General features: G+C 41.3%; 2 protein-coding genes across 3 annotated transcripts; one reads left to right on the forward strand and one right to left on the reverse strand.

Annotated features, from left to right (window-relative positions):
- Nucleotides 1-1465: 1465 nt before the first annotated feature.
- il7r (interleukin 7 receptor) lies at nt 1466-11191 on the forward strand. Its single transcript, XM_085278805.1, has 8 exons — nt 1466-1615; nt 3757-3898; nt 3984-4132; nt 4336-4487; nt 5061-5217; nt 5302-5422; nt 5501-5573; nt 6288-11191. Exons 1-8 carry the CDS (start codon nt 1528-1530, stop codon nt 6687-6689), a joined length of 1284 nt encoding a protein of 427 aa, XP_085134931.1. The 5' UTR covers nt 1466-1527; the 3' UTR covers nt 6690-11191.
- Nucleotides 11192-11249: 58 nt separating this feature from the next.
- On the reverse strand, nt 11250-18513 carry capslb (calcyphosine-like b). 2 transcript variants are annotated; one of them, XM_085278807.1, is made up of 6 exons: nt 18329-18513; nt 15843-15980; nt 14108-14285; nt 13604-13813; nt 13334-13450; nt 11250-11508 (listed from the first exon to the last, which is right to left on the reverse strand). In XM_085278807.1, the coding sequence occupies exons 1-5, from the start codon at nt 18508-18510 to the stop codon at nt 13349-13351; spliced, it is 810 nt and encodes a 269-aa protein (XP_085134933.1). In that variant the 5' UTR covers nt 18511-18513; the 3' UTR covers nt 11250-11508; nt 13334-13348. The 2 variants fall into 2 exon arrangements, with proteins under 2 accessions (XP_085134933.1, XP_085134932.1); XM_085278806.1 differs by lacking the exon at nt 13334-13450.
- Nucleotides 18514-27033: the final 8520 nt, after the last annotated feature.

Here is a 27033-nt window from a genome sequence, read left to right on the forward strand (position 1 = left end):
TGCCATACCGTGGGTCCATCCCCCTGCCCGTGGCACACCTGTATAGAGTTGCTGATGTTTTGGTTTAAAGGTGAACACGAACTCTAAAAGCAGCAAAAATGCATCCATCTCTGCTGTTATTCTCTTGCCAACACAACAAAAACAGAGACCTGGAATCATCACCGAGCTGCTGCAGCATCTGTCTGACCCCAGATCAGCTCCATCGCTCATTAAATCATGAGTGAGTCTGAATGTTCAAGACTTAACTTCAGCGTTGCTCATTTCTTCATGTTTTTGGGGCAAGTCTCAGCCCTCTGCGGAGGAACGTTTTATGTCTGTCAGTCAGTGAGATCACACATGAACAGGTGGGATGGATTTCATGAACCTGGCCACAGTTCTGGTTGTATGACTTTATGGGGACTTTCTGAGGGCAGGCTTGTAGGTGGGGAGTGATTTGGGAGGGGGGGTCTGCTCAGGGGGTCTTTAGATGACTAAAGTTGGCATGTGTGAATGTAACCAGAGGGAAACATGGTTTAAATATATGCTAAGAATGTATTAATAACTTTCACCTTAATGAGCTTGTGAAGAAGAAGCTGTTTTCCTCCATCAGCGACTTTGAGCACTTTCTTCACACCTTCATCTCAGGTCGCTGCTCGGGTGTCAGTCTGTGGTTACTTTCAGGACTGCAGCTGGTCCAAACACTGCTTCTTCACCTCCAGTCACTTTTAGAGTTCTCTGCTTGTTTTCCAGTCATTACTCTGCACCCACTCATTGCTCTGCTCTCTGAACTTGCACGCTCCCACAGATGTCAGAGGTCTGATGGGGCGACGGTTCTGATCGAGGTCGAGGTTAAAACATCAGCTTGTCACTGTTTCTGCTCTTAAACTGTGGAGGGACCGAGTCTCTACACATCAGCATACTTTTACACCAGACTGAGCACTGATTGTTTGTTGTATTTTTTTTCCTTGTGTTGTTTTTATAATGTTTTTTTAAGCTTTTTATTATGCTATTAGTTGTTTGATGTTGTCTGGTTTGTTTGTTGTTTTTTGTGATGTTTGTTGATTGATCTAAGATGATTTTCTCCTGTCCGAGACAATAAAGTGAAGGAATATTAATTGTTCTTTGATCTGCCGCTTTTTATTTTACATTTGCTCAAAAATAAATGAACTCAAACATGTTTGCTCTAAATGTGTCTATGTGGGCTTAATTTCATTTGGTGTCAAAAAATGTTGTTGTGTCCATGTGACTGAGCCCTGAACGTTCCTAATAATCTGTCATCTGAGAGTTAACTGTCCGTCAGCCTTCTAACCACACAGACCCCGCAGTCTCCAAATCAAGGATGTTTTCTGATTTACAGAGCGTCCTGTAAGACCTCAACTACCCAGCATCGCCCCCGCCTCCTCCTCCTTCCTCTGCAGACTAGCCACTCCTCCTTCCTCTCTCCCAGCCTGCTGACGAGAAAAGCTCTCAGCTGGTGTGACGGCGGGTTATGAAAGAGCAGAGCGGCAGGTGAGCGTGTGTGCAGCTGGACGGAGACTCGGTGATGAGATGCAGTTCGGCTGGAGGATCGCCGTGATGCTGCTGCTGCTGCCAGCTGTGTGTGAGGCTCAGAGCGGAGATGGAGACCCCGACATGGGTAAGAAGATTTTAAAACATGCGGTTAGCACAGGAATGTTGGGGGTGATTTTTTTTACATTAGTATCTTTCACGGAAATACAAATACAGAAAAAATATTAGAAAATGTAAAGTTTGGATCTTTGATGGGGGCTATATTTGCAGCACATATTATCTGAGATGAATTATTGCACCTGTGGAGCACTTACCTGAGCATAATGGCTCAAAATTAAAAAGCTTCATGAAGAGACTCTTTAAAATCCTTAAATGACTTTGCGCTCAAGTGTGGTTACCGTTAATTTCGAAGAAGCGTGAACAATTTGTATCTCTTAAGACAAAAACAAATGAATAATCATCATTTCAGGAGTTTTATGAGACACTCACTTCAGCTTTGGGGCACAAATTCGGAAGAAAAATGAGACACCTGTTAAGTCCCATCATCAGCTTTCGATATCCGGGATTGATTTAATAATCAGCCTTCTCGTGCACATCGGCTCGTAGGCACAAACAAAATCAGAAGCAGTGATGTTATCAGCGTGACAGTTGGGAGTAAACACAGCTTCGTCTCTGTGCTCGTGGGGCTGCGCTGATGCTCTGCTTTTTGTTCCATCAGAGCTTCACTCGGTTCAGTTTCTGCACCGCGGTGGACTGGATCAGGTGCTTAAAATTCCTCCTGTGGTTAAATCTTCACACATAGCTGACAGTTTAGAGGTTCTGCTTAGTGCATGCAGTTTTAGTGTACTGGCAACACCCTACGTAAGCCATCCATTTAGCAGTAAAAACACATAAAAGCAGTTTATAATAAGCAATGGTATGAATAAAGTTAAATGCACGTATTTAAGGTGAGCAAGGACACTGTTCGGCGTTCAGGCAGTTAATGCGAAGTAAAGCAGTGACTATAAATAACTGCAAAGTCAGGAAGAAAAGTTGTGGTTATTTTAACAACTTGTATAACACGATTTAATCATGCTGGCAGCTTCAAAGTGTTGTGGTGTTGAACATGGTTGTAAGTTCAACATGTCAAGTCACTGGTAAGATTTTGTCATGCAGCATATTGTGTTTGGTAAACAGAGACATCTACAGCCTCAGCGTTTTCTCCTTTCTCGCGACCCAGTTTATCGTCCTGGGGTTGCCAGAGTGAGGGCGGGGGGTCTGGAGCCTAACCTAGCTGTCATAGTGTGAGAGGCTGCTACAGGTAGTCAGTGCTAACCTCTGCACCCCCCCCCCCCCCCCTCTGCTTAAATGCTTCCAATTAGTCTTATAATTAAAAACTGAAGAAAATTCGGTATTCATTTTTATGCAGATGATGCACAGTCAGTTTTCCTTCAACGAGTTACTACAGAATAATTATTTTTGTGTTGCATCCCTAAAATCAAAGAGAATTAGTTATTTATACTGTGACAAATTGGAATAAAAATGTTCTCAAAGCACTTCATACTGTAGTGACAGGCAGCTGCAGAGGCAGGGTTTCAAAATTATGCTGATGATGCAGTTATCTGCGTATCAGGAGGGACTCCAGTGTGCTGTTGAGTTATGTGATGGTTTCTCAGTAACCTCTGATTAGAAAGAAATCAATTCAGCAATTTGGATATAGTCTATCACAGCTTTCATGCTATGTCACTGTTTGGGTTAAACAAGTCAGCAATAAATAGTGTTCATGATGCAAGATATTGGACCAGAAGATAATAAACTGGCATCACCATGAAATTCAAAGTTTTACATTTTAATAAATTAAATCACCCACAATCTACTTAATCAACATACTTAACCACAGGAACAGTCAGTGGGGCTTTGAACAAGCAAAAAACATTTATTTAGTCTTTTTTCACTCTTAAAGATCTGAAACACTCAGAGATAAAAGCATAAACTGGTGTTAATGATAAAGACAAATATTTGATCAGTGACATGGAAGTTTTTTGATGTAGTTTGCATTTATTTCACTGCTGTTTCCCTTCCTGATTGTTTTCATGTCTGTGTTGGCATGTTGTATGTAAAGCTTAATCTTAAATCAGCTTAAGGCACATGGGCTGCAAATCAGCCGTGGTTAGACATCTTTGGTAGTATATGATATATATACTGCTAACTGACAGAAAAAAAAAGTTAAAAGACAAGAGTGTAATACTCAAAAAGTGGAGAAATGTCTGAAAGTGTTTTTCATCTCAGAGCCCAGAATCAGCTGCACGTCTCACATCATGATGAAAAGATGCAATTTGACCTGCAAGCTGCTTGAAGGCAGAAATGATGACGAGGATGATGAAGAGGGTGGAGGTGATGGAGGCGACAGCATTGAGAGGATGACCCTGTGGTAAACCTTTGATATAACGTTCAGTACTGTGCTGCATGTCAGAGGAAATTCAGATACTGATGCAGGTCACTGCTCTTCTGTTCAGCTATGACAGCAACGTAATGGAGAAGTGCATGGAGACATACAGTGATACATTCAGCTCCCCAGACCTGAAGCCCTTGTCGGAACTCAGGCTGACTGTCTACTTAAAGAGTGGCGGCAGGATTTCACAAAAACTCTACCTGAAGAACATAGGTAAACATGTCATCTGGTTACATTTTCAGACTTTACAAATGCTTCTAAACATCAGTAGCTGCCTGGTGAAGAGTCACCACTGCACTGCCTGTCAGACTTCATGTTCATTTCCTTTTTTCCAGTATAGAAATGTAAAAGTCTTGAATTCTGCGTGCCCAAAGCTGCTATCATTGCTGTCCTCTCTCTGTGTGCTGTCCCTGCAGTTAAACCAATGAGTCCTCAGGTGTTTAACATCACCTTCCAAGAAGAGTCTAACGAGGCTAAGATTTGGATTCAGATCCCGTACCAAAAGGACTACCTGAAAGTGAAGAACCAGGAATTCCAGTTTCAGATCGAGACAGCTGGGGAAATCATGGTACAGTGATCTAAAAAGTATAGCTCAGAAGTGCAATCTCACATTCTACTTCAAGACTTTCAGGTTTTCGCTATAACATCAGACATAGTTTCTCCTAGAGAGACTGTTGTATTGTGGGTTGTTTTTAATGTTAAACAATCTAATGAGTAAATCTTTCAGTGTTTGGTTTGCCCAGTAGTAGTCTCTGAAGTTCCTGTGATATTAACTGTAATGCAGACAAATCTGAGAGCATCGTCTTACCTTTTCTCTGGTAGAAAGCACCTGGTTCCAATCGAGGTCAAATTGATTTCCACAGTTTCTCACACAATGATAAATTTTAAGCACTCTCCTGATAATTTAATGGTTCCATTCACCAGTTTTAAACCTTATTGTGTAAAATATGTTGTTTCTTTTGAAAACTGTAGTTCCAGTAGAGTCAAAAGGGACCAGCGCTACATTACAGGTCATCTGGAATTTAATACTTGTCCTATCTTGTATGAGGACGTGCTTCAACATAAAAAGACTGTTTTACATCAACAATATCATACAATGTTTTGCAATGACTGAAATGTTTTCTTTTCTCTCTGACCACAGATTCAGAACACCTCATCCCAGGACTTCATAAATATCAACATGGGATACCTTAAAAAAGGCTCAAAGTATTATGTCAAAGTGCGGGCGCGAACACTCCCAAAGATGTTTCAGGGCACGTGGAGTGAGTGGAGTGAAACGTTCACTTTCCTTACCCCTGGTAAGAACAATAGTCTAGTCCTGCTGCACAACCTTTTTTAAACACTGATATCAGTAATGATCTGTGTTGTTCTCCTTCCTGAAGAAAACCTCCAGAAGCAGACCAGTGGAGTACAGGTGGAACCGTACCAAGTCGGAGTGTGTCTGGTCTCTCTGCTGATGGTGACCTTTAGTATCATCATCATCATCATCCTCTGGAAAAACAAGTATGACGTCTACTTTCTGTCAGAACAATCTGAGTAGTGAGTTCCCTTCACTAAGTTTCTTTCCTTTTTATTCCACAGGATATTTACCTACATGTGGCCAAGCATCCCGCATCCTAAACAGACTCTGGTGCAGATCTGCAAGCCAAACAATGTGAGTTATTCTACTGTCAGATAAAAAATAAAAACACTGCAAAGCAACATCAGGTCACGTGTGAGCGACAGGACCAGTTGTAGAAATCACAACACAAAATCTTACTTAGATGAGATTTCAGGTGGTGGTACCCCTACCAAAGAGCAATTGTAGTCAAAACTGTGGCATCAACATAGTAACATAAACATTCATATTGATGATACTTTTTTATTGACCAACTTGCTGAGCTATGCTGAGCACATCAGCTTATAAACACAGTTTGTAAAACCTCAAGCATTGCTTTGTTTGATGTGACACCAGGATTTTACAGCACAGTGAGCGGTGCATCGGTTGTACTGATTAATGCTGACATTGCACTCTTGACCTCTCTGGTACAAAAGATATCAAACAGGCACTACAGGTTCATGAAACTCATTTTGACATGAATCTTTGGAACTTTCAGTTTGACTAATAAGAAGCACAAAAATTAGCTGTCTGCAGCAGACATTTAACTAACTGTGTGAAATTCTGGCGTGCCTCTGCACAGCCCGTTGGTTTTTGCTGTTTAACATTGTGATTAGTTTTTTTTAGAGGTACTAGATCAAGCTGCTTTTAACTGTTGCACCGTAGGGTAGTTAAAACCAGTGAATTTACTTGTAATTGTTAAGACAAAGAACATGACAAAGGAGCTTTTGATTGGCTGTAGACAAATATGATGTCATTCTGGTTTTGCAGCCTCTGTTGCTGACCTTCAGACCTGAGGTGCTCAGTGATCTCAAAGTCTACCCCGTGGAGACGACAGCACGTGAGGAAACAGAGCCTGCGATCAGTCCTGCATCTGCTGCTGCTTACAGCACTCAGTCGAGCGAACCCTGCTCCACCCAGAGCTTAGATTGCAGGAGTACTGCCAGCGCCAGCACCGAGGAGCTGGAGCTCTCTGCCTTGTTGAGCAGGAGCTCGTCTGAAGCCGAGGACAGCCTGTCGAGCTGCAGTCCTTCCCCCATCGACATCCTCCAGCTTGGGGAAAGACCCGAGCAGCCTGAGCAACAATTTGAAGTCAATGACTTTGAGGTGTTTGGAGCAAATCGACAGGAGGAGGCTTACGTCACCATGTCCAGTTTCTATAAGATCAAGTAGGTGATGCAGTGGTGAGCAAACAGGATCAGAGACTGTACTTATCAAACTTCAGGATGCTCTAAAGCAAAGGGCTTCCAACTTCACGAGGTCTTCAGAGCAAAGTGAAAGAACAGAAAGACAAACATGCTGCCTTTTTGTCCGGATGTGCCTATCTACCACTTACATTTCACCTGGATTTCAATGATGCTGGACCTCTGTCCAGAGAACGAGACATCTGGCATTCATTACCAAAAGAAAAATCACTGAATGGAGTGCTGAAGTTTGGTTCACTTTACAGAAACCAAGCTTTTACTGGTGAAGTATCTCATCTGGATTCCCATTTGCGCATAAACCTAAGAGGATAAATTCTTTTAGGTTTTGTCATCTTTTGACATTTATTTTAACTCCATCTTGGAGTTCTGTAGCAAATATACACAAGAATTACTCAGTTTCTCCTATGACGTTTGGTTCAGATGTTCCCATCAGGATGAACAGTGATAACATTTAGTAATTTCACACCATCCTCAGTTCATTATGTTACACATCCATCACTTTGTCTCTGCTACACTCTGAGTTTAGCAGAGTTTTTTAAGTGTAGCAGCCTCAACAAGCTGCTAACATGAGTGGAGACTCTTATTCCCCATTGCCACTAACATGGAATGGGTTCTTTTTCTGATTCATGAACATATTTTTGCATCTTTTGCACCAGCATTTTAACCCAAAATAAATCGTCTCATCTTTGTATAGAAGCTGGCTCCCAGCTGGGACTTAAGAAAAAGGTTTTGAAGTGCTAGCCGTGATAGGATTAGTGGGAGTGTCACATTTTACAGGCTGTAAAGCGAGAATAGACAGCATGACAACATTTGGTATTTGGTGACAGGGTGAAGAAAAATTCCCTTTTCATAAGACAGTGGTTCTTAACCTTGTTGGAGGTACCGAACCACACCAGCTTCATATGCGCATTCACTGAACCCCTCTTTAGTGAAAAATAAAATGTGATTTTTTTACTGGTGCACAAAATGAGCCATGCATGTCATGGCGAAGGCTCTGCCGAACCCCTGAGACCGACTCACCGAACCCCTAGGGTTCGAGCGAACCCAGGTTAAGAACCACTGTATAACAGAAAGCCTCAGCAGAATCAGGCTCATGTGCCGCCATCTGCTGTGACTGGTTGGGGGTGAGGGGAGTCTCCATCATTGACTCGTTTAAAAAAAAAAAAAAAAAAAAAAAAATCACCAACGTGTAAATTTGTCCTCACTTTGGTGTTTCTCTCGCTTCCTGTGTCATTTTCTTGGACAGTCAGCCATCAACAGGCTTGCTAAGAAAAAAAAACAGAAAAAGGAAAAAACGTTTTTATGCAGTGGAGCTGCTCACAGCTCATATTCAAAGACAGCAAAACACAGCCTGTGGTTAATTTTTGTGACTCATAAACCAAAAACATTTGAGACAACTAAAGTAACGATGTGTTACACGTTATTCTAACAATATGAACTTAGTTCTGCTCCTTTATAATCGGGTTTATTTTAATGTGTTTAGTCACTGCTGTTATTTTTAAAGTGATAAATTGGCTGTTATTCTTGTGCTTGTACCAACAGATTTTTTTTTTAGCTTTAATCTTTCACTTGAACCCAAAATGTAGCTTTGAGTAGAGCAGGCTGTTGACCTGCAGCTCTGAAATACAGGATTTATTTTGTTGCTTTGAGGCCAAGTGTGTTTTCATGTTTTTACTGACACACCTCCACATGTAGTCATTTGTCGTTGGAGGAATCATATATACCTGTGTTTTTGCCTGTTTTACTACATAGCATAGAATAGTGGTTTTCAGATAAAACTACCTTCCAGGCATCCCAGCGTCTAAGTGATCACTTTATCTTTTAACTCAGCATTATGGATCGTGTTGGCTGCCTGGGAGGTGGTGAACAGCTTCAGTTGACAGATGAGAGAGAAATGAAAGTTTCTTTGATATTTAAGAGTGTGGCTCATCTAAAGAAACCCTTTAAACCCCCAAAGTACATCTATATTGACCCAGTGTACTACCTAAATGACCAAAACACCCAACTGAATGAGCCTTCAAAGCACCTAACTGGTTGCTAGATCAAAGCTCCTACTTTATCCATCTAAAGGGCCACAAGAAATAACAAAAATATTACTAGAAGCTCATACTGGAGGCCATTAAAACCACATAAAACATCCCTGATACCTCCTGTGTAACCACGATCCCTGTAAATGAACCTGAGTACGTTCTCAGTGTCCAAAAGGAGCCACTACAATTAAACAAGGAACCACAAAGAGACCTATACAGAAGAACCACCTAAACAATCTGTGGAACATTGTTATTGGTTAAAAGGGCCTGTAAGATCTCTACAACCTAAACCTTGAGTCCTTGAGTCACATGACCACAACCTGAAGAACTCTTGGGACCTGCTTTTTATTCTCCAGGTCTTGTAGAAATGAATTTAATTAAACTTCGGCTTATGGATTTACTCATAAATTCTCAGTGCTCCATCTCACAAAAACTAGTCTGGTATAAGACCTGTTTATCAGATTTTTCAATTTTTCACCATCTGTATTTTATTTTTTTCTCATTCCTCAACCAAAAAAATCGAACAACACCAGTGAGGTCATTTAAAGCTGCTTGTATCTAAACTCATCTGCACTTAAACTCTTTGGGAACTGAAACTCATGCTGCAGCGTTCACCATGCATATCAAACAGGATCACATGTAAAGCCTCCTAAAGCTCATCTGAATCATAGTACAGCACTCAAAGCTTTGGGGTTACTTAGAAATTACCATGTTTTTGAAGGAAAAGCTAATTTGCTTTAATTTACAGTTAAGTGAACATAAATATTAACTAACTGAATCCTTAAACAGATTTTTTTTATTGGAATATCTACATCAGAGGCAAGCAGTGCAGGTTTATCACATTAAAAGGCTGACTCATTGTTGGAAAAACCGTCCAATCATGTGGGTAAAGGTGCTGTACTACTTAAGTAGTTACACACTGGCAATCTCCTCACATCCTCAGGCCACTAGGGAAAAATGTGCATATTCACTTGTTTGGCAAGTGGTTGCTAGCTGTTGCTGGGTGAAATCAATTGCATGGTTGCTTTGGTCACTAGCAGGCTGCTATGGTCGCCTGCAGTTTGCATGGAAGACACAGACTTGTCTGCAAACACTCTCCAACTGCTTTCTGAGTGGAAATGAAAATGAAGTCTGACACAAACTGCAAACGGAGAATGTTTGAATTCAGAGTAAAAGTTGTGCCTCAATCAACACGATTCAAAAGGCAAAACTTTTATTTTGAAGGGAAACTTGCGCTGTTTCCAGTTTGTGTCTGACTTTTTTACAGTTTTACTTCTACTCGGCAAGTAGTTAGTAAATGTTTGCAGAGAAGTCGGCACCCTCCATGGAAACTGAGGCGGCCGCGATAATCTGCAAGTGACCAAAGCCACAGTCACAATCAGCAACCTTCAGCAGCTGCTCACCAACCGGGCAGGAAATACACATTTTTCCCGAGCAGCCGCTGGTTGACAGTGAGTAACTCACTGGTCTCTAGGCCTGTATGACTGTGGCTTTAGTTTCACAGCAACTGCCAGCAACCAACAGCAACCACTTGCCAGCCGGCTGGGGAATACACCTTTTTCTCCTAGCAACCTGTGGTTGCTGGGGGCCTGCCACCAACCGGTCTTAGCAGTGCTCTCTTGAGAGTAATACACACCAGTGTTATTTGGTTTGTTTTCTTCTTGTGGCTGCAAGGCATCACCTTCATTTCTTAGAACACGCACACAGCCTGAACACATTCTTCTTTTTGCCATTTTAAAGCTTCACATCTACACAGAAATGCTCCAGAGATGCAACTAGCCAGATTTAGTACATCTATAATCAGTAAAGCAGTTTTTAGGTGTGCCATCGTGGTGGGAAAAGGTTTTTCTAATAATCAATAAGCCTCTTAATATTATAAAACTCCTTTAGAGAACATCATGTGCCATTAGAACACAGATGATTGCTTAAAATGGGCCTCTTTACACATACATAGATATTCCATAAAAAGAATGATTAGTTAGATAGAAATTACACAATTAATCAGTATTTCTACTTTAACATCCATTTATGACTCTCTCAATCAGCTTTTCTTCCTGAAAACATGAGGTTTCAAAGTGATCTCCAACTTCTGAGCAGTCGTGTACGTCATGTCCACGCAAGCTCAGCTGTCTGTAGGCGGGTTGTGGATGCGTTGCTGTAGCAACTGTTTCTGTTTGTAGTCATGGAGATGCTAAACCCAATGCTGCTGCTTCAATATCTGACACAACCGACCTCACAATGGCTGAAACAAAAACAGGAATGTACGCTTTATACTCAGAAACAAGAAGTCTGTAATCTGTACTAAATACAACGTACATACTTTATGGAAATGTCTAAATGTACTCGTGTTGATGTAACGTGGAATTGTTTTTATTTAATCACAATGCATATCAGTGTATATAGTAATAAAGTGGAAAATGAAATCCTGCTGTTTCACTGTGATGTAATTAGTAATGAAAAATGTGCACACGATACAAAAATGATAAAAGTCGGACCAATCTGTGTAACTGCATTTATTTAGAATATGACTTCTAACTGAAAATATGACACAATTCAGGCTGCAGAGTTGATCAGACACATCATTATGATCATTTAAAACAAATTCTGTTTGTCGGAAATCCATGAGGTGCTTAGATTCTGGAGTTTTAATGTGATTCAGAGCTTCCAAGCGTTTTTCATCATTAGTATAAAGTAGACGTCGCTGTCGATGGAGGCGCTGACGCCACTGTAATAGTTCATAAACTCATCATGGGTCACCTGTCAAGTACAAGAAACCTGCTTTAATGACAGCTTAAATACAGAGATCAAACACGACAGTACTTCAAAGTGTTACTATGAAGACAAACAGCAGAGATGAAGAGGAAGGGGCCAACTTCATCGGTTAGATCAGAATGAAACAGCGGCCCGTTTCTTCTTGTGTGGCTTTAAAGTTTAAAAGGAAAATTTTAAAAAATGAGGTGCCTCACCTGATTGACATCCATCCATCCACTCTTTCATCCAATCATCCATACAGGATAATCAATTTTTTTTTCTTGTTTAAAATTGGAAAAACAAAGTAACAATATAGGCCCATTTTGATTTGCACAAAAAATTATTGAAAAAACAAAAAACTCAAATCAAAATAAGGCAATAATCTCGAGGTGTTCTGTGTACAAAAAAATTAAATGAAGCAAAGTATGGGGGTAACATTTCAAATAGTTATGAAATTCCCTAAAAACTGTAAACACCTTAAATTGCAGTCAGATGGCTCTTTAGACAGAGGTGATCTGAATCTAACTGTAAATCTTTAAAGACAGGTTTATGGATAGATATGAAGTTATTTATGAAATAAAGAGAGTAATGTGATGAAATCAGATATGTTTGGGATGGATGGGCTTTGCGCTATGAATTCTATAGTGAAAGTGTCGTTTTGTCTCTCTGTCTCTCATATAATAGGCCAGGGCCTATTATATGCCACAGCCTAAAGGCAGCAGAATTGCAGAGGCTGGAGTGACCACTGGCTATATGCTTGCAGGGTGGTGGGTCTCAGAGGACAACTTCTAACCCTGTTAAAGGCAACACGTGGAGTGCAACTGGCATTGTGGCATAGCCGGCTCTGGCCTTGGGACTGTGTGTTTTTATTTGATTCATAAATGGGACACTGGACTGTTTTATCCTTTATCTCTTGATTTTTTGTCAATAAATTGTCTTTTAGAATTTTATTGACTGTCATCTTTTTGCCCACGACTGAGACGGTTGGTCAGACCTAGAATCTTTCTTTGGGTGTGTTACAGTCATGTTACTTGGGGTATACTTACTTAACTTTTAAGAGATGTTTAATTTTTCATCACCTTATTTTCCACATTTTCCAACCTGTGCATGATATTATGGTGTCAGATGCTCATGCTAAAGTTTAAAATATAAAGGTAATGATATGTAAAAATACTCCCTATGAGCCAAAAGATCTTTGTAAATATTACAGCTCATGAGCACTGGGTGCTGAACCAAGGCAGACTTCACAAATCATCCAATCAGAAGAAAGCTGATTTAAAAGTAGGAGGAGATAAAGCAGCTTGTTTCAAACAGAGGTTGAACTGCAGGCTGCATTAAGGCGCAGTATAAGATAAAGAAGGATGATTTTGAAGTGTGAATCATGCACAGCTGCTCTGGGAGAGTGCAAGAATAAAAATGTGGAGCAGGAAATGATGAGAACTGATCACCTCTGCGCGAGTTTCATATCTGCATGGAAACAGCGCGGCTGTGTTTGTTTACACAGCAGTTTGTTTACATCCAGAAAGTGAAAGAGAAAAAGCTGATTGGTTAGGTTGAACCACAGTAAGAAGCCAGAGTGAAGCAGCCTGCAGTGCGTGGACTAACACGCTAAATGAACGATTTCACTGCTGAGTTTGTATGTTGTCTGGTTCTTTGAGTCCATCTCATTGGAACACATTTACAAGTAAAACCATACAACATACCCTGCAGAACATTACCAGATTCCCCAGGGAGGAAATTTAATCACAGCTTTTCTACAATGGAAAACACCTCAAAATGGAAATACTCGCCGCCCTCCTACCACCACCCAAAAACCACGGAGCTCGATTACCAGAACGCCGCTAATTCAGAGTTTCCAGGCATTTCTCATCATCACAATAAAGTAGACGTCTGTATCGATGGAGGCGCTCACACCAGCGTAATAATTCATAAACTCCTCCTGGGTCACCTTCAGAGAGGAGCATACAGTTTCATCAACGCTGAGGAAAGTGCACACCTAAAGTCTGTTTCAGTGCAGGAGCTACTGGTCTGTGGGCCACAGTCACTGACCTCCACCCACACAGACACCGCCTGTCTGGCATTCCTGTCAGAAGCTCGTTACCTTTCCATCTTTGTCATACGGAGAGTCAAAGCTATCCAGGAATGTCCTGAAGACCTGGTCCTCCGTCCACTCTCCGTTCTGGTACTTGGGGTGGTACTTGGCGTTGTAAACACCCCGCAGGTCTTCGATGGTGATCACCCCGTCACCCGTTTTATCCAGCTTCCGAAACGCCTGCATGACCACCTCCTTCCGGGCCTTGGACATTGGCGGCTGCAGTTAACAGAAGGGGAAGTTAAAGGAGTGAAGATTCAGTTCAGTCCAGCTTATGACACATCATTCAGTAGTTTGAAACAGACGATCGCTGACTGCAGATTAAAACATCCATGCCATTTAGGGGCCTTCACAACTATTTTTTATTCAGAGCAGCTGTTCACCTTGAAACACGAGCACTGAAACCACAGTTGTTAAAAACGTATGGAAGGAGGGCTTTGGGGGTATTTTTTAGTTCTGGCTGACTGATAGGAGGCGATCTCATCTCATGCTCTCATCGTTGGTCTGATTTACCCTGAGAGTGACGAGGAACTCGTCGAAGTCGATGGTCCCGCTGCCGTCACGGTCAAATTGCTGAAACAGAGCTGTGGCCTCGTCCTTCTCCATCAAGACCCCGTAGTCGTTTAACCCCTTCATGAACTCCTTGAAGTCCAGCGAGCGGTTGTTGTTGTCGTCCATCACTCTGAAGGTCCTGACAAACAAAATCAGCGAATCAGACAGCAGCATTTCAGTTTTATACCATTGAAAAGTAAAACTTTATTTTAAAAAAACTATAACTGTCTATATGTCAGTTAAAGTAAATAAGTAGTAAACTGTATTTTTAGTCCTGAGTCCCCTGATATTTGAGCTGCTTCAGAACAGACAGTTTCACTTCTGTCTTTACCGCTTTCATGTAGCTTTAGAAAAAAGAAACATTGTTTCCTTTAGTCAGCGCTGGATGAAGGATTCAGATCTGATGTGTGAAGTATGAATAATGTCATTACTGTGACTGCAGCTCACCAACTGATCTTATGAACTCATGTTTTTAAATCATCATCCAGCTGTAGAGCAGCAGAGTATGCAGCAGCTCAAACTGAAAGTACTCCAGTACTGCAGTGCTGGGAGTAAATGTGCGTATTACAGGACCTGAGGTTACTGCACAGTGTACAGCTGAACATCAGCGGAGTGAAAACCACAAGAAGAGCAACAACACGACGAAGACAAACACAACAACATCCTGCAGCCGTGCCGACTCAGCGATGATCTGACAGGAAAACCTCAGCGTAAACATCGATGTGAGTGCTTCATTACTCTCATCTGACCCCGAAACCCACCGCCGCTGCATTAAAGGGACAAATCACAGCCAGCAGAGGACCTACACTCCACGACATTTACTCCACTGCATTAAAGAATAACTGAGAATGTCTGCCTGAGTCATGAACCGATCTGAGAGAAGGGCCCAGAACAGACGACTGCAGATGGAAGTGACAAGCTTTGGTTGACTATAGAGGTCCCTATAGTTTCTGATCATGGAGAAAAGAGACCTGCGAAGGACTCTGAAGCAGTCTGAAATTAAAAACACAGATTTTTTTTACTTCTAAAGAGAATAAAAAAAATCTTTTTTTAAGGATCCAGGGGTTTTATATTAGGGGGGCTAACACAGCAGAAGAATTAGCAGCTTCGCAGCAGGTTCTCGTCTTTGTAGAAGCTGACGTTTGTTGTTCAGTTTGATAAAATGGAAAAAGGAACGAGTGACTGGAGTCTATTTTTCAGTGTGATGATGAAGCTCGGGCATCTTTACGTGTTTGCGAACTTTTAATAATTTTGATTCTGTTTCTTAACTCAGATTTTTTATGTTGGTACTACCAACCTCTGTATATTTTATATATTTATTTTATTTTTACTCTATTTAATTTGTAAAATATGTGCACACACACACACATATATACACACACGTAGACATACATATTTAGTATACACATTCAGTAATATGTATACACTCTTATATTGTACATATATTTATTCATATAATTCTCAGATTTAGCCATTCTTATATTTGCTTGTTCTTATGTTATTGTACTTTGCACACCTCTGTTGCTTGTGAAGCTCGCACACAAGAATTTCGCTCACATGTACTGTACCAGTGTACCTGCACATGTGATGTGACAATAAAAGTGATTTGATTTGACATCTTTATAAACACAGAATTTCCTTCTTTTTTTCTTCTGGATTGGAATGTTGAATGTGTGAACAGGTGTGTGAAGCTCACCTGCCCAAACCTTTGATCCCAGACGAGCCTCGAGTCAGACACTGCAGCCGGAGTCTCTCTATGGGGTCTGAACACTCGGACAGCTGGCGCTTGGCATTCATCGCCATCTCTCTGTCGTGTCTCGATGTGCCCGCCATCCTTGACATAACACAGACCAATCAGGTTTCACTCTGACAGCTGATCTATACCTTAACTCAGCCTACAGTGTGCTGTGTGTGTCTGTCTGACCTCAGCCAGATAAAATATGAAATGTTATGTTAAAAAAAAATTTTTTAATGTCACTTCCTGGAGGTGTGACAGATACCTCTTAAATCATATTTAGACAAAGCGTCATCCGTTGAACCGCCATGATCAGCCAACCAGGACGCTCCAGAAAACCACATCCATGGATGTTTTTCTATCCCTGTGATTATCTTCACTGTTGTGTGCAGGACCAGACTTTAGGTTGAGGCCACAACCACACCTGACCCCCTATTAGCGCTGTCTACAGGCTCAGGTGTGTTTGGACATGAGGGCTGTGGTCAGATAGTCTGTTTTGATAACTGTTTCTTCATTTCTTTCTTATTTCTTTGAAGATCATGTCACGGAACATTGAACATTGGGATCGATATTGTGGGACTCTTTCTTATTAATTCTTATTGATTATTATCCATCCTGTGTTTTGGTTTTAGTTGGTCGTTTAGAGTTTTTAGTTTATTACGTTTAAGTTTTTCTGTATTTTACTTTTTTCCTGTGTTTCTCTCTGAGCTGTTGGATCAGTCTGAACTGAGAACCTGCGAGCAGCACAACGGGTTAAGAACTCTTCAGTCTGGATTTTTGTTGAGTCTGCATTATAAGCATTATTTCTTTTGTTTTATTTACTGTGATTTATCTTTACTGTAGAAGAGTGACATGGTTACATTAATTATGATATTTAAAAAATAAATATCAATATTATCAATAATGCACAAATATTAAATATTTAAATAATGCAAACAATTTTGTAATCTTCCTTTTTACACGTTCACCGACTCTGTGAACTTATTTATTTTGCTATTTTACCAAAACATCAAAGAAATTAAAACAAACTGTGGAAGCCCTCTGTATTATTTTATTGTTTTGGCTTTTAAATGAAGTTTCATTCAGCCCTACTTTCATTTATTAACTGATTAGATTTCATGTAAATACATTTAAATCTATTTCATTTTTCTGTTCTAATTTATCTGCTTTATTCAGCATTTGTTTTGTTTTATTCATTTTTGTTGCCTTTGATCCTTTTGTTCTTATATGTTAATGTTAGATTCAAGTTACTTGTACTGTTTTATTATTTCTTTTGTTTTTTCATATTACATTGTCTTGCTGTCAGTCATCTGAAGACTAAATTTTCTCACCTGTATGAGAGATGTTAAAAAAGAGAGGCTCACTGAGTTTGTGTCTAAACTGATCCAGATATTTATAACAGCTTGAAGTCTTAAAAAAAAAAACCTGATCCACAGCCCGCACATCTTCTTACTCTAATGTTGCTGTCAGTTTCTTGATATTTATTTATAATTTGTCAACCCTGAATGTTTCACTTGGTGACTTGTATAAATTGCGCTTTTCCTCATATCTTAACATATTGTATTGATAAATAGTCTAGTTTGTTTTTGTCAATGCTACTGTACTGGAGCAACTGTAACCCACATAATTTCCCTAGGTATTAATAAAATATTCTGATTCTAAAAGACAAACAGCTCCACCTGCTGGAGGCTGGAAGCACCTGCAGGCTGAACATTAAAAATTAAAGAAGGAAAAGTTTTCATTTCATTCCAAGAAAGAAGTTAAAAAGGAGAGAGCAGGCCCAATATCAGCAGCAGTTTGTAATGAAGCAAAATATTTATTTACGAAATTATGGTTAAAATAAAAACTGAAGTACAAGTATTTCAGATTTGAAGTACATTATATCACAGTACCACATGGAATATTTCTATTTTATTCTACAAATAAAGTTTGTACAGTGAAATATTTCAGATTTCCTTCATCTTTCTGACAACTGCAGCTACCTTCAGCAAAATGACCACATGCGTTAAACAAACGCAGACAGCAGGATCGTTTTCCTGCTGGTCACACTAAATCATTTGAATGTTAAATGAAGCTTCAGCCTCCGTCACCTTACTGCTTTGCCTCCACTAGATGACCTCATTATATTATATATATCTATCTCTCTGTGTGTGGAGTGACATAACATAAATGTAACATAAATGTAACATAAATGTGTGTATTTATTGTGTCGTCTATGTGTAAACTGTGTGGGCCTGTGAAAACAGTAGCTTCTCTTCATACACAGACATACAAATCAACAACAGCCGATGCTCCAGCTGTTAGTTTGAGGCTCTTACTGTTGTGTCTGCTCCCTGCTTTTATTTTTAAATCTCCACACTTCCTGTTGATTCTTGTTCATCCTCAAAGGTTCTGATTTCCAAAAGCGAGAAAATGGAAGCGTAATGGAGGATCTGAAGGTGTGTTACCTGTCCTGCTGTGTGTCCGCTGTCTGTAGCTTAGTGAGGCTGAAGAGGTAAACACGAAGCCCAAGAGGAGGAGGATCAGTGTAAGCACAGAGAGGAGTCCGACTGAGGAGTTTTAACACTTTAACCTTTAGATTCTTGCTTTCTCCCGGTCTGCCCCTCCCCAAACGATACTCCGTTACCATGGAGACTTGCTGATCCATTCTGCGTTGTGATTGGCTCTCCCATGCTCAGTGGGAGGAGTTCCGGTGTTTCTCTGTGAGTAACCGGAGGTATATGTTTAGTTCAACAGAGACTAAATTTATGGCGTTAATATCCGGTAAACTGAAGAGCCCGTGATAGTATTTTTTTTAATTAGGTCTTTTCCTTCTTCCACAAACATATTAATAAAAAAGATGTAGAAATATATATTAGAATATGTATTTTAAAATATACAGTACTGTGCAAAGATTTTAGGCAGGTGTGAAAAAAATGCTGTAAACAAAGAATGCTTTCAGAAATATAAATGATTGTCTATTGGCCCCAAATTAATTCTGCAGCAGAGCAATGACCCCAAACATACAACCAAATGCATTAAGAACTATCTTCATCACAAAGAACAAGAAATGCTGCCCCCCACAGAGTCCTGATCTCAACATCATCAAGTGTGTCTGGGATTACATGCAGACACAGAAGGATGGGAGGAAGCCTACATCCGCAGAAGATCTGTGGTTAGTTATATGTTTGTGTGATCCACACAAATATGTGGTCACAATTTTGAGTTAAGTGGCGTGATTTATGGAGATTATTATACATGTTTTATGTTGCTGGTTTATTGGTGTAATTTAAATCTGCAACGTCATGTAAGTTCTCTGTTGCCAGGAGAGTGTATAACACTTTGGACAGTAGGGGGCAGCAGCGTGCTTTGTGAACTGAGTCGGGTGCATAGCTGCCGTAAGCTTGCATTCTGGCAAGACTGACCAGGCAAACGGCAGCGTGTCTCCTGTGTTCACATTCTCTCCTGTGTTACAGGTAAGTATTGTGGTTAAAAACATAAACAAATACACAGCTGGACACTGTTTAGTGATTGTAAATTTGATTTTTTTTTTTACTGAATAGTTTTAATGAGTCACTCACCAAAGTGAATCAGGTTTTTTGAGCCATTTGAGCCACTGAGTCAGTTGACCAGAGAGTGCAAAAAATGTATATTTTCACTCAAACTTAAATTGTTTCTCTTTTCATATATATCCTACTGCTAAGATGAGTGGTTCTAAAAGAAAACAACTATTTTATAGAACAAAAAAGAGCAAAAAAAAATTTCTAAAGGGAACATTTATTTTGTTTATTTTATTTTATTAGTATTTTCCTTAAACGTGTCAAATATATATTTTCTCATCTAAATGTCCATTGAATTATTTTCCTTATCTGTTTCATGGGAAAAGAGGTGTATTTGTCATTTGTTTCATTCATTTCAACCTTTTGTTGTTTTATCCCAGTAGTGTTGATTAATATCGAAGTGTTTTGAGTTACAAAAAGAGTGGAGCAGATATGCTTGTGTTGTATGAATAAATTCTGGCAAGACTGACTGGGCGAATGGCAGTCTCCTGTGTTCACTTTCTCTCCTGTTTTACAGGATTGTAATCTGGCTGCGTACCCACCATAGCGGGGCCTGTAACATTTGGAACAGTTATTTAAGTGGAATTATTTAAGTGACAGGAAACAATTTGTGAAGCTAGGTGTCCAGTCCTCATCATGCTTGGACATTGCTTGTGGTGTTCCACAAAGCTCTGTACTGGGTCCAAAAATATTTATTATTTATATAAATGATATTTGCAAGGGATCTGATATATTAAAATTAGTATTATTTGCAGACAACACAAATATTTTTTGTTCTGGTGGGAATCTAAAGGAGTTGCTCGATACAATTACTTCAGGAATGTTCAAAATTTAAAAATGGTTTAAGAGGAACAAACAATTGCTAAATATAAGGGGTCGGGTGCATTGTGTGCCGGGCGGCGGCCAGGAGCGGAGGCCCTGGCGGACTGATCCCCAGCTGCCAAGACTGGCAATTGGGACATGGAATGTCACCTCTCTGGTGGGGAAGGAGCCTGAGTTAGTGCGTATGGTTGAGAGGTACCGGCTAGATATAGTCGGGCTCACCTCTACGCATGGCTTGGGGTCTGGAACCAGTCTCCTGGAGAGGGGCTGGACTTGGTCTCAGTCTGGAGTTGCCCCTGGTGAGAGGCGGTGGGCTGGGGTGGATATTCTAATATCCCCTTGGCTTGCTGCCGGTATGTTGGGGTTTTTCCCGGTGGATGAGAGGGTTTGTTCCCTGCGCCTTAGGGTCCGGGACTGTCATCTGCGCTTATGCGCCGAGTGGCAGTTCAGAGTACCCAGCCTTCTTAGAGTCCCTGGGTGGGGTGCTGGAAGGTGCTCCACCTGGAGACTCGGTTGTCCTGCTGGGAGGCTTCAGTGCTCAAGTGGGTAATGACAGCGAGACCTGGAGGGGCATGATTGGGAGGAACGGCCTCCCTGATCTGAACCCGAGTGGTGTTTTGTTATTGGACTTCTGTGCAAATCACAGTTTGGCCATAACGAACACCTTGTTCGAACATAAGAGTGTCCATAAGTGCACGTGGCACCAGGACGCTATAGGCCGCAGGTCGATGATCGATTTTGTAATCATATCACCAGACCTGCGACCATATGTTCTGGACACTCGGGTAAAGAGAGGGGCTGAGCTGTCAACTGATAACCACCTGGTGGTGAGTTGGATCAGGTGGCGGGGGAGGACGCTGGACAGACCTGGTGCACCTAAACGCATAGTGAGGGTGTGCTGGGAATGTCTAGCAGAGGCCCCAGTCCGCGAAATCTTCAACGCACACCTCTGGCAGAGCTTCAACAGCATTCCGAGGGAGACTGGGGACATTGAGTCCGAATGGACCATGTTCAGCGTCTCCATTGCCGAAGCTGCTGCATTGAGCTGTGGCCGCAAGGTGGTTGGTGCCTGCCGTCGTGGTAATCCTCGAACCAAATGGTGGACACCAGAGGTGAGGGGAGCCATCAGGCTGAAGAAGGAGTCCTATCAATGTTTGAACCTTTTATTCAATGTTTGAACCTTTTATTGTTTTATGTAAAGCACTTTGGTATGCCCAAGGCTTTTAAATGTGCTCTATAAATAAAGATTGTTGTTGTTGTTGTTGTATCGGGCTTGGTTAGCCTGTGGGACTCTGGAGGCAGCCAACAGGTATCGACAGGCCAAGCGGAATGCGGCTCGGGCAGTGGCTGAAGCAAAAACTCGTCTGGGAGGAGTTCGGAGAGGCCATGGAAAAAGACTTTCGGACTGCCTCGAAGAGATTCTGGCAAACCATCAGGCGTCTCAGGAGGGGGAATCAGTGCTCTACCTGCACTGTGTATAGTGCTGGCGGAGCGCTGCTGACTTCGACTGAGAAAATTGTCAGGCGGTGGAAGGAATACTTTGAGGACCTCCTTAATCCCACTGACACGTCTTCCGAGGAGGAAGCAGAGTCTGGGGATGAGGGGAATGACCCGCAAATTTCTGGAGGCGAGGACACTGAGGCAGTTAAACAACTCCTTGGTGGCAGAGCCCCTGAAGGCTCTGGATGTTGTAGGGCTGTCCTGGTTGACACGCCTCTACATTGTTGCGTGGAGATCAGGGGCAGTATCCCTGGACTGGCAGACCGGGCTGGTGGTCCCCATCTTTAAGAAGGGGGACCGGAGGATGTGTCCCAACTACAGGGGGATCACACTCCTCAGCCTCCCTGGGAAAGTCTATGCCAGGGTGCTGGAAAGGAGAGTTCGTCTGCTAGTCGAACCTCGGATACAGGAGGAACAATGCGGTTTTCGTCCTGGTCGCGGAACACTGGACCAGCTCTTTATCCTCTCAAGGATACTTGAGCATGCATGGGAGTTTGCCCAACCAGTCTACATGTGTTTTGTGGACTTGGAGAAGGCATTCGACCGTGTCCCTTGGGGTGTCCTGTGGGAGGTGCTGCGGGAGTATGGGGTGTCTGGCCCATTGCTATGGGCCATTCAATCCCTATACAACCGTTGCAAGAGCTTGGGTCGCATTGCCGGCAATAAGTCGGACTGGTTCCCGGTGGGTAATGGGCTCTGCTAGGGCTGCCCTTTGTCACTGATTCTGTTCATAAGTTTTATCGACAGGATTTCTAGGCGCAGCCAAGTGGCGGAGGTCTTTCACTTTGGTGGCCTCAGAATCTTATCTCTGCTTTTCGCGGATGATGTGGTTCTGTTGGCTTCATTGGGTGAGGGCCTCCAGCTCGCACTGGAACGGTTCGCAGCCGAGTGTGAAGCAGTGGGAATGAGGATTAGCACCTCCAAATGTGAAGCCATGGTTCTCAGCCGGAAATGGGTGGAGTGCCCACTCCGGGTCGGGGATGAGTTCCTGCCCCAAGTGGAGGAGTTCAAGTATCTCGGGGTCTTGTTCGCGAGTGATGGGAGAAGGGAGCCGGAGATCGACAGACAGATTGGTGCAGTGGCTGCAGTGGTGCGGACGCTGCACCGGTCCGTCGTGGTGAAGAGGGAGCTGAGTGTAAAAGTGAAGCTCTCAATTTACCAGTCGATCTACGTCCCTACCCTCACCTATGGCCACGAGCTGTGGGTAGTGACCGAAAGAACGAGATCGCGGATACAAAGGGCAGAAATGAGCTTCCTCCGGAGGGTGGCTGGCCTCTCCCTTAGAGATAGTTCGGCCATCCAGGAGGGGCTCAGAGTAGAGCCGCTGCTCCTCCACATCGAAAGGAGTCAGCTGAGGTGGATCGGGCATCTGACAAGGATGCCTCCTGGGCGCCTCCTGGGGGTGTCCCACCGGGAGGAAGCCCCGGGGCAGACCCAGGACACGCTGGGGAGATTATATCTCTCAGCTGGCCTGGGAACGCCTTGGTGTTCCCCCGGATAAGCTGGAGGAGGTGGCTGGGGAGAGGGAGGTCTGGGCTTCTCTGCTTAGGCTGCTGCCCCCACGACCCGGCCCTGGATAAAGCGGATGAAGATGGATGGATGGATAAAATAGTCTTATTTGGAAATTTCCTTCGAAATGCACAAGTGCAGATTCATTTAGATTGTGTGGAAATTGAAAGAGTGCATAAGTTTCTTGGTGTGATTATAGATGATAAATTAAGCTGGAAGTCACATATAAATCATATACATAACAAAATTTCAAGAAAGAGCCATAAGGATAATCCATAAAAGTGGTTACAGAGATCATACAAATCCACTATTCTTAAAATCAAAAATTCTAAAATTCACAGATCTGGTTCATTTTCTAACTGCACAAATTATATATAAAGCAATAAACAACCTACTTCCTGACAATATTCTCAAATTGTTTTCTAAAAGGGAACGGGGATACAATTTGAGGGGGGAATTAAATTTAAAACATCCTTGTATCCGTACAACATTAAAAAGTTTTTGCATCTCTGTGTGTTGAGTAACGCTGTGGAACAGACTATGTAAAGATATGAAGCAATGTCCGATCATGGTGCAATTTAAACAGTGGTTTAAGGATATGGTTTTTGCAGGGTGCAGGGAAGAGGTTGAGAGTTGATAGGGTGTTCTTGTCCAATATTTTCATATGTGTGCGGGTGCACGGGTATGTTGGTATGGGTATATATATATCTGTAGGTTTTGTATCCCTTGAGGTGTTACTGGGGTTATTGAAAATGTGTATATGTGTGTATGTGTATACAGTGGGGCAAAAAAGTATTTAGTCAGCCACCGATTGTGCAAGTTCCCCCACTTAAAATGATGACAGAGGTCAGTAATTTGCACCAGAGGTACACTTCAACTGTGAGAGACAGAATGTGAAAAAAAAATCCATGAATTCACATGGTAGGATTTGTAAAGAATTTATTCGTAAATTAGGGTGGTGGACACACAATTAGGTGTGTTATTAGGTTAGGTACACACACACTTGTACCCCTCTCCTTGTTCGGCCTGTGAGTTTAGGTGGACGGCCTCGTCTTGGTAGGTTTACAGTTGTGCCATACTCCTTTCATTTCTGAATGATCGCTTGAACAGTGCTCCGTGGGATGTTCAAGCCTTGGGAAATCTTTTTGTAGCCTAAGCCTGCTTTAAATTTCTCAATAACTTTATCCCTGACTTAGACAACCTCTGAGGTCATCATGGAGCAGCTGTATTTATACTGACATTAGATCACACACAGGTGCACTCTATTTAGTCATTAGCACTCATCAGGCAATGTCTATGGAGAACTGACTGCACTCAGACCAAAGGGGGCTGAATAATTACACACACCCCACTTTTCAGTTATTTATTTGTTTGGAATGTTTGGAAAAATGTTTGGAATCATGTATGATTTTCGTTCCACTTCTCACGTGTACACCACTTTGTGTTGGTCTTTCACGTGGAATTCCAATAAAATTGATTCATGGTTGTGGCTGTAATGTGACAAAATGTGGGAAAGTTCAAATACTTTTTCAAGCCACTGTAAATGCATAAACATGCAAGATCGCCTGCCTGAAGTGCGGGAGTGAGCAAATTTATTAGACCACCCGTCGTAAATGCATGAAAATACAAATATTTTAGAAACATGCCAAAAGCTTTTTAACACAATAATTGTTGTTTTTTTATTAGGCAATTGACAAACTGAATTAATGTTTCTTTACCCAAAATTAAGCCGGCACACTGAGAAATCAGAAATCAATCAAGTAAGCAAGTAAATAACTCTAAATTGGCATCTTAATAAAGATAATAATAATAACTGAGTTCAGTTTTATTTTATTATATTTATATATCACCAAATCACAACAGCAATTGCCTCAAGGCACAATAATATGCTTGACTATTTTTCCGACTATTTTGTAAAAATGTAAATAAAAAAAATTGTGGATAAAACATCAATAATATTTTTGCAGTAAAAATATTATTTTATTTAAATAGCCTGCATATACTGCTCAGTTAACCATTACAGAAAACCCAAAAAGGATTCCTTTAATTATCAACACTGTCAATATTTGGGATAAAACTTTCATTGAGGAGCGGACAAATACATTTGCTAAGAACTGTTTACCAATCGAAACAAGACACCCTTCAGCCCAATTAGCTTAAAATCTAAAGTGATACATGTTGTTTTTTACTATGTCAAAAAACAATTAAGCTAGTTTTCGTGATTTCATGATTTTAGAACACTTAACCCCTTTGAAGCAAATATGTGATTTCTTTGTCATATTGGCCATGAGAGATGTCCAAGCGCTATTGTCCATAAACGGGGGGAATGGTGTGTATGATTGTGGAAATCAGTGTATTCGGAAAATGGGGACAGAGCGTCGTCTTTGATCGCTTCCTACCCAACCAGTGAAAGCTTCAATGCAGAATGATTCCTGCTCCTAGCCGTTCATTGGCTCGCCATCCTTTTCCATACCCCAAAAGGTTCACCTGACCTGCATTAAATAAACAAGGCCAATAAGAAATCACAAGAATAATACAAAAATGTCAGCCAGTTAAGCTAAAATACATTAAGTTATTCCTGTTTACACAACTTATAAATAGATAAACAAACAGTATATTTAACCAATAAGGATTTAACTAAAACATTTCAACTGCTATCCGGTTGTTCAGTGATGACGCGACGAATCCTACTTCCGGGTCTAAAGTAGTCTGCGTTTAATATGGCTTTTGTGTTGTTAACATGTTTAATGTTATGTATTTTCTTCTATTTGATCTTAAAAAGCTCCTAAAACAGTCAGTGATCACTGTTAACCTCCCTCGGCTTTTATTACCGCTAATCATTTATTTAAGCTCAGTTTTTAAAACCTTAGGATGTAACTACAGCCCAGCCCATGCAGCAGTATATGAATGACTAACTTCGTATTGTGGATGGATTATCTCAGTTGTTCTCCTGGCTGAAGTTTGGTCCTTTTACAGCATCCTGCCATGCGATTACATTTGTTCCTGACCACCGAGAACACTCACGTTAACTTTTATCGAGTGGGGAAAAAAGTTAGCTTGTTTATATTATGCTAACATAGCTGTGTCGCTAGCGGTCACGTAGCACATCATTATATACCAGCTAGCCAAACTTCAGTAACCCTACAAACGTCACTGCTGTTTAGTTTTCTGTCTTCATTTATGCTGGAAGTGATAGCAGAGCTGTACGTTTTAATTTGTTTCCAAAACCCCGCAGTGAGGACATGCTATATTGTATTTAGATAGAAGCTAGCGAGCTAACTCCCTGCTAACTTCTAACTCCATTAAATGTCATAAATTCCGTTTTCATGGATGCCTGAATGTTAAACTCAATTGTTACACCTGGTAGAGCAGATCGCTGATCATTTTATTAAAGATGAAAGACTTTAGACAGTTTTTCAACTCTCAGTAATGCCATAGTGATCGTTTGATATATGGACCTGCAGCGGAGTTTAGACCCAGACACGGCTAGTGACGTCAGACTGAACAACCGGATACACATAATATATAGCTTCACAACATTTGTTATTCAACAACTATCGGTCAAATCAAAAATCAAAATCAAATTGTTTGGACCGGCAGCAGCCAATTAACCTATTGGCTGAGCAAAGTTATGTGGTTGGAGTCATGCATTTGTGATGCGTTCATTAGCAGGAAATAAGTGCAGGAAATTACTAAATTCTAGTAAAACAGATTTTACTCTGGGTTGCACTTGTACTTGTGACATGTGCAGTGACAATAAAGTTGAATTCTATTCTATTCTA

This window comes from Mchenga conophoros, linkage group LG7, assembly GCF_057382185.1.
Source record: "Mchenga conophoros isolate Kocher_MC1m ecotype Shallow Benthic linkage group LG7, M_conophoros_male_GT1.1, whole genome shotgun sequence".
In the NCBI taxonomy this organism is placed as follows: domain Eukaryota; kingdom Metazoa; phylum Chordata; class Actinopteri; order Cichliformes; family Cichlidae; genus Mchenga; species Mchenga conophoros.

Excerpts from the sequence above, each read along its gene's own strand:
- il7r (XM_085278805.1), top strand. The coding sequence starts at position 1,528 with ATGCAGTTCGGCTGGAGGATCGCCGTGATGCTGCTGCTGCTGCCAGCT. Across the intron at positions 3,899-3,983 it reads ATTGAGAGGATGACCCTGTG|CTATGACAGCAACGTAATGG; the intron begins GTAAACCTTTGA and ends TCTTCTGTTCAG. Across the intron at positions 4,488-5,060 it reads AGACAGCTGGGGAAATCATG|ATTCAGAACACCTCATCCCA; the intron begins GTACAGTGATCT and ends CTCTGACCACAG.
- capslb (XM_085278806.1), bottom strand. The coding sequence starts at position 18,510 with ATGGTAACGGAGTATCGTTTGGGGAGGGGCAGACCGGGAGAAAGCAAG. Across the intron at positions 15,981-18,328 it reads GCGGACACACAGCAGGACAG|GATGGCGGGCACATCGAGAC; the intron begins GTAACACACCTT and ends TGTTATGTCAAG. Across the intron at positions 14,286-15,842 it reads GGGATCAAAGGTTTGGGCAG|GACCTTCAGAGTGATGGACG; the intron begins GTGAGCTTCACA and ends TTTGTTTGTCAG.